The sequence below is a fragment of the Thunnus albacares genome, chromosome 5 (assembly GCF_914725855.1).
Source record: "Thunnus albacares chromosome 5, fThuAlb1.1, whole genome shotgun sequence".
Taxonomy (NCBI): domain Eukaryota; kingdom Metazoa; phylum Chordata; class Actinopteri; order Scombriformes; family Scombridae; genus Thunnus; species Thunnus albacares.
Window position 1 is genome coordinate 23,408,738 of NC_058110.1, and position 6,647 is coordinate 23,415,384.

At 40.0% G+C, this 6,647-nt stretch overlaps 1 protein-coding gene across 2 annotated transcripts; it reads right to left on the reverse strand.

Annotated features, from left to right (window-relative positions):
• Positions 1-1,522: 1,522 nt before the first annotated feature.
• On the reverse strand, positions 1,523-6,455 carry LOC122982597 (5-aminolevulinate synthase, nonspecific, mitochondrial-like). 2 transcript variants are annotated; one of them, XM_044352005.1, is made up of 11 exons: positions 6,333-6,455; positions 4,934-5,139; positions 4,620-4,796; positions 4,326-4,454; positions 4,004-4,223; positions 3,697-3,881; positions 3,395-3,574; positions 2,890-3,054; positions 2,530-2,798; positions 2,178-2,340; positions 1,523-1,992 (listed from the first exon to the last, which is right to left on the reverse strand). In XM_044352005.1, exons 2-11 carry the CDS (start codon positions 5,121-5,123, stop codon positions 1,832-1,834), a joined length of 1,839 nt encoding a protein of 612 aa, XP_044207940.1. In that variant the 5' UTR covers positions 5,124-5,139; positions 6,333-6,455; the 3' UTR covers positions 1,523-1,831. The 2 variants fall into 2 exon arrangements, with proteins under 2 accessions (XP_044207940.1, XP_044207941.1); XM_044352006.1 differs by lacking the exon at positions 6,333-6,455 and adding an exon at positions 6,167-6,294.
• Between the last annotated feature and the right edge of the window lie 192 nt (positions 6,456-6,647).

The following is a 6,647-nucleotide window of genomic DNA, read 5'->3' on the forward strand; positions in this document are numbered from 1 at the left end:
CCAGAGTGCATTAGCGCCATACTGATTTACATCAATGGCAGGTTAATCTGAAAATGAAATTAAAATACTCTCTAACATCTGATTTTGCATGTCTGCTACACATGCTGTGAGGTACATGGAGATGTATTTGCTGCATTTTATGATCTACCACCTTATCTAGATAGGAAACACAATATCCTGTTCTGTATTGATACCATCTAGTGGTTCATCATGAGAGTTGCTGCACCAGCTATGAGTCATCTGCAAAGGGAGGAGGGAGGAAGCGCCTGACGTCACAGCCTCACAGCTGCAAACAGGAGACCCAGCATGCCTCCGTGTGGTGAAACCGAGAACGGCCATGAGGTGCATTTCATGAATGAATGACTAGATGACCACAAATCTGCCCTTTAAGCTGATTATACATGAACGGCACTACTTTATACATCACTGCCTTTTTGCAACATCAGAGTTTCTCAATGAAAAATCATTGCAGTAGAATTTATTGTGGCATTTACATAAAATGCCTGTCACATTGTTTATGATAGAATTACTACTATTAATCACCCCTACTTACTTTTTGTATTATAGTAGCAAGACTAAATGACATCCTACACCACCAGAGACCTTAAGCCGTAAGCTTCTCAATCACCTTGTAAGTGACTTTTGAGGGATCAGTCTACAGAAGGAAGTAATATAATATTCTACAGCAGATTTGAGAGATAATCTTTCTGGCAGGAGCACTGCCTGTAATGGTAATATTAATAGCTCACATATAAATGTATCATGTAATGTAATGCAGCAAATATCCTGCGTGTCATGATACACGTACAGTATGAGGATAAAACCGTATGAAGGCATGGTTTCACTATATGAGAGATTTGAGATACTGTGTGCTTACTGTTGGAGTGAATGTGTGATATTTCATCCCATCTGTTATCTCATCTACTTCATACTTGAAGATTGTTCTAGTATGAGATGTTCTGATGGCTTATTCAGATTAAATCTGGTATTGCGCAACAGATAATATGCACATACATCTATAAATTGTTATAAGTGGGTATATAGACTTATAATAGCTTTCAGTTCAGTTATATTCAGTTCAAATCGTTTCTGTCACATGAGAGGAAATCCTTTTTTTCAGAGAGGCAGCATAAGAAAAGCATAGAAATGCACAAAGCTTGTGCCTGATACTGGTCGCTACAAGCACAGCACCCGTTCTGACGTGGTGCTTAAACAATCAATAGGATTTAGAAAATGTTTAACCTTTAGATGCTGTAGATACTCTCAAACCTTTGGCCTCATTCAAATGTGCATTTACTTTTTTATAGAGGTGTCTTATCCAACATATTAATGTAGATTATGCATTGATATAATTGTTGGCATGTATGTATTTGTCCCATGTTGTTCTTGCTGTTTATTATATGTGGAGGACCACAATGAAAATGAGCCTTTTTGGCTTTTTTGTGATTTAATCATCAATGATTGTAACTATTTTAAATCTGTATATTCTGGATCATCAAATAAATTCATTCAGACAAACATATCAAATAATATGTATTTATAAATGCTTATCCTTTTGATCCTGTTGATTCAGTTCTCCATTTTTTTTATGATTCCATAGTTTATGTTGTTCCTGAAAGTCACATTTTCACACATGAAAAAAAATCAATTCATGTCATGTCAAGTCATAATCAACACATTTAACATGATCACACAAGGGTAAATACACATTTTCACCACACATTTCTTGGTGACTCAGAACATTTTATATGCAGAGATAAATTAAATACAATAAATAGCTTGGATACTGGGGAGTGGGTGTTGCTGGAATTTAGTGTTTTTTTTATGGATATCAGGCGACTGCTGATACCATGTGACTGAGGCCTGTGAAGTAGGACTTCTCCCTTTCACTCATCAGCTCGAAGTAAAGAGGCTGCTGGCAGAAGTTACACTCTGCTGAGGAGTGTGGCTGCAGCTCCAAACCCACCTCTTTCCACGTCTTAACCAGCCGATCTGTGGTGACGAAGCAGAGAACAAACAGGTGAGGATACTACCATCTTCTTGCCAGAAATTATGGATGTTAGATGTACCTTATAGTCTAAACAGTGTCTAAATAATCTAGATAGTATTTGGGTTTGTAGTAAATTACTTGGCTCACTATTCATTCAGACTTAAGATTCAAATTGAAATGGACATACCAACAAAGTAGTGCATCATCTGGGGAGTGTGGTGTGGTGTGGGGGCGATGCGAAGCAGTTCCTCTCCTTTAGCCACAGTGGGGTAGTTGATTGCCTGGACGTAGATGTTGTAACGAGACATCATGATGTCACAGATCTCAGTGTTCTTCTCTGCATCTGCCACCTGCCCAACAGATACGCAATACGTCAGATTCACAGAAACAGAACAACAAGGCATTCTATGACATTGATTTTAGTAGTAAAAATAAGGTCTTTCAGACAATGAAACAACAATGGTTACAGTGGTTCCTATAAGTGAACATCAAACCCTGCATCAGCATCAGTTAAATGGGTAAATTATTAATTTTCTTACCCGGACAGGAATAATGTGGCTTGGGCAGTGGACCACAGGAAGGCCTGAGTCCATCAGCATCTGTCGGAGCAACTTGACACTCCGCTGATGTTTCCTCCTGAGCATCTGGCCTTCTTTGCTTTTCAGGATCTTGATGGACTCTTTTGCCCCTGCCAGCAGCATGGGGGGCAGCGAAGTGGTGAAAATGAAGCCTGCAGCGTAGGAGCGTATTGTGTCCACCAGGCCGCTGGTGCTGGCAATATAACCACCAACGCAGCCAAATGCCTTGCCTGGAGACGAAATAAAAAGTCAGAGAGGCACATATCTAACTGATAGAAGTGTTATGAGAGGTTTCACCTCGTTAGCGATGGTTCTACTTACCAAGGGTACCAGAGATGATGTCCATCTTATGCATGACTTTGTCTCTGTCTCCGATCCCTCCTCCTCTGGGTCCATACAAGCCCACCGCATGCACTTCATCCACAAAGGTAATAGCACCAAACTTGTGGGCAATATCACACATCTCTTCTAGTGGACACACAGCCCCTGTAAAGATCATAGCGTTCATTTAAGACAATTTATCATAAAAATTAATTTGTGGATATCAAATGCAGGAATGTAATGCTTGCTTTTGTAAACACAGTTAGAAAATATTACTTTTGTCATTTGAATGTTGGTGGTTTTGTGTATACACAGTAATATATGCTCTTTTTAGTAAATAATTTTAAGGAGACGATTACACTGCAATGCTATAAATCCTGTATGTCCTTGTTTTCCTACTAACAATTTATTAAAAACACTTCAATTTAGTAATGAATAAATAATACAGGTCTTTTGAATGCCCTATTAAAAACACTGACACATTAATGAAGGGCTGAGTACTTACCGTCCATTGAATGCACTGTCTCAAAGGCAACAATTTTTGGAGTGGAAGGGTCTGACTTCTCAAGTAGCTCTTGTAAGTGGTTGACGTCATTGTGACGGAAAATAAACTTCTTGACCCCGCTGTTTCGTATACCCTGGATCATTGACGCATGGTTGCCGGCGTCAGAGTAGATTTCACAACCTTGAGGGATAAATAAAAAGAGGAACACGTAAGCTTTTCAATTCTCTGCTACAGATTTCAGTTTCGATAGGAAAATATATGGGAACGCATACATTATGATCATGTATCAAGTATAATTGTACCTGGAAGCATTTTTGCCAAAGTAAACAACGTGGAGTCGTTGGCTACAAAGCAGGAAGTGAACAGCAGTGCAGCATCTTTGCCGTGCAGGTCAGCGAGCTCATACTCCAGTTCCACGTGGAATTTGCTTGTCCCTGAAATGTTTCGTGTGCCTCCTGCACCAGCACCATGATTTCTTAAAGTCAACCTTGTAGGAAAAATTGTATAAGTTTACTACTTAGAAACAACCTTTTTTTGTATTTGATAAGTGCTGAATATGTAATTATCACCATCCATTGACACTAATTGCTGATCAGTGTGCCCACTCACATGATAGCCTGAGTGACTTTAGGGTGACGGCTCATGCCGAGGTAGTCGTTGCTGCACCACACAGACACGTCTCTCTTGGCATGAAGAGACTCTGAGTAGTCATCTGCCATGGGGAACGAGGGGGCACGGCGGTTCACCGTTTTAAAGACCCTGTATGTGTGATCCATCTTCTTGCTGTCAATCTTCTCCTCAAAGAACTTGTCGTACTTGAACGTGACAGCTGATGGAGGAAGAAACGGGAGAAGAGTTTTATAAGATTCAAAGTGTACTTCAGATCTTTTTGGAGATTTATTGTTCATTTAAAAAAACATGGCTTTCTTACCCTCATGCAGATTATCCTTCAGTAGATGAGACACTTTGGAAGATACTGGTTTTAAAAGGTTTTTTGGCAACCTTGTGTTGGCCTTGTCTGCCTCGATAAGATCCACAACTGATAAATCCATGTTTTTCCCTGTTAAAAAATGGTGTGCACTGTCAGTGATCTCTAAATAAATGCATCACTGATTTGTTATGCACTTTAAATGTCACTAGAGAGTGTGTATGCTCAAAACAATGCCTACATAACTGACTTACTGTATGGGTATCAAGTTACAGGTGTTGCCGTGCGACTGCTTACCTGTGCGGAAAGAGTGCATCTCCTTGACGTCCTCCTGCAGCTCCATGCTGGCCTCCCTTACTACCCTGTTGTTTTTCTGCACCATCTCTGCAGCCAGGAAAGGGCATTTGGAGCCTACAGCCTGGCCAGCAGGTGGCGTGGCGTGGCCTGGAGGCAACTTTACTTCATGCCTCCCATCTACAGAAAACAGCAATACATTTCCAAATTATTATCAATCCCCAAAATTCAATATAGATCACATGTTTGCGTTCAAATCACGATCTAACAATAAATAATATAAGAAGATGGAGTAAAATATTTGCCTTATAACTGACCCTCATTTGTTGGAGTGCCTTTGGATACAGAGGCTGAAGAGGACAGAGCTCTGGCCAGAGGTCTGGAGGCCAGGTCCATCATCACAGGGCAATTTTGGGCATAGCTGGCCAGTGATGACTTCCCAGTCAGCTGCAGGAAAACACTGGGCACAGCAGTCAGAAAAGGGCACCGGCGGAGCACTGCGTCCATATGAGATACTCTTGACCTGAATCAGAAAGAGAGCATTAAGATATGAGAAGACAAACTTTTCCATGAAGGTCAGATCATTGAAGGCAACTTGATGCTGGCTACTTTTGACTGACATTAGACAATAAATAAAAAGACAAATGAATAAAGAAATATGCCTAAAAGTGAAAAATCCAGTCAAAGATTCATTCTCAACAATGTGAAGAGGTTTAACTATTCAGATAACATTCAAGAATATCTTCTACCAAATCTGATCCTTTAAAAAACACCACCTTTCTCTAAAGAGCAATCGTCTTTACCTGACCCCATCCCAGTCCGATTTGATGTAACAGAAGAAAAACGCCTTACGAAACATGACTGACTCCACACTTATCTGAGACCAGAGAGGATGTTATGTTAAAAGCCCAAGAGACTATTTTCATTTACTCTGCGCTGTAGTCAGCTGTCCTTGACAAGTGTAAATGGGAAGGCCTCTCAAGGACCTGTCTTGCTTCTACACCCATATGATTTTACCAAAGACAGAAGAAGAAGAGCCATCTGGAGATAGCTATATGAACTGTTACAGACAGAGCCCCCACCACCCTGTATTGCAAAACAGGGGGCTGGGTTTCTGTAGCAGATCACGAGATCCACAAAGTCAAATGTAATGCTATAGCATTACAGTCTCTTGTTAGAATTACCAGTCTTACTTATGGATGAATACTTTAAGGTAACTGACCTTGACCCAGAGATCATTATAGAGAGTAAACACAGACAGAATACTACATTAATTTATTATACATTTACTTTTACTCACTTTATTATTTTCACTTGTCTTTAGATATTATCAGAGCATCCACGATCTTATCAATTAAAAAAGGGATTTCAGCTGAAAACTGGTATTGACAGATATAAAGCTTCATACAGTCAATGCCAAAAAACATCTGTTATCCCATAGCTTCCAGTTATTTTTAAGTTAATACAAATAGTGGACTTTACTAAAGATTGGTACAGCAACAACATACATAATCAGGAATAACATTACATTACATTAAACCGTGTATTACCCAAAATCAGGTTAGACCAGTATCAGCTCATCAAGACAAGGTTTAATTGATGGCAGAAAAGAAAGCTCGTTATTAGCTTATCTTCAACTAGCTGGATATAGGAATAAACCACGACATGTAAACTATCCCTGCGATATATTCTCACACGGTTCCTGTATTAACTCACCTGTTTTATCCTGTTTAATTAGAATAATGCAGTCCTCCGTTTCTTGGAAGTTGGTCCACGTTGAGGAGAATCCAGCCGGCTGAAATACACCACGTCGGTCACTGTGGTGACGTAGCTGCTAGTATGTTGCACAATCTGACAGCCACGCCCACCGGCAGTCATGTAATAGTACCGAAGATCGTCTATTCAACAGCGACAGGACGCACTACACGTTCAACATTGTTTCACGAAGTTTCATTAAACCAAACAGAAACTACTTGGACACATTTATTTCTTCCTTTTTTGGCTGAAGTGGATTCACTTCCCTTACTGTTA

Excerpts from the sequence above, each read along its gene's own strand:
- LOC122982597 (XM_044352005.1), bottom strand. The coding sequence starts at position 5,123 with ATGGACGCAGTGCTCCGCCGGTGCCCTTTTCTGACTGCTGTGCCCAGT. Across the intron at positions 2,799-2,889 it reads CATCATCTCTGGTACCCTTG|GCAAGGCATTTGGCTGCGTT; the intron begins GTAAGTAGAACC and ends TTTCGTCTCCAG. Across the intron at positions 1,993-2,177 it reads GATGATGCACTACTTTGTTG|ATCGGCTGGTTAAGACGTGG; the intron begins GTATGTCCATTT and ends TCGTCACCACAG.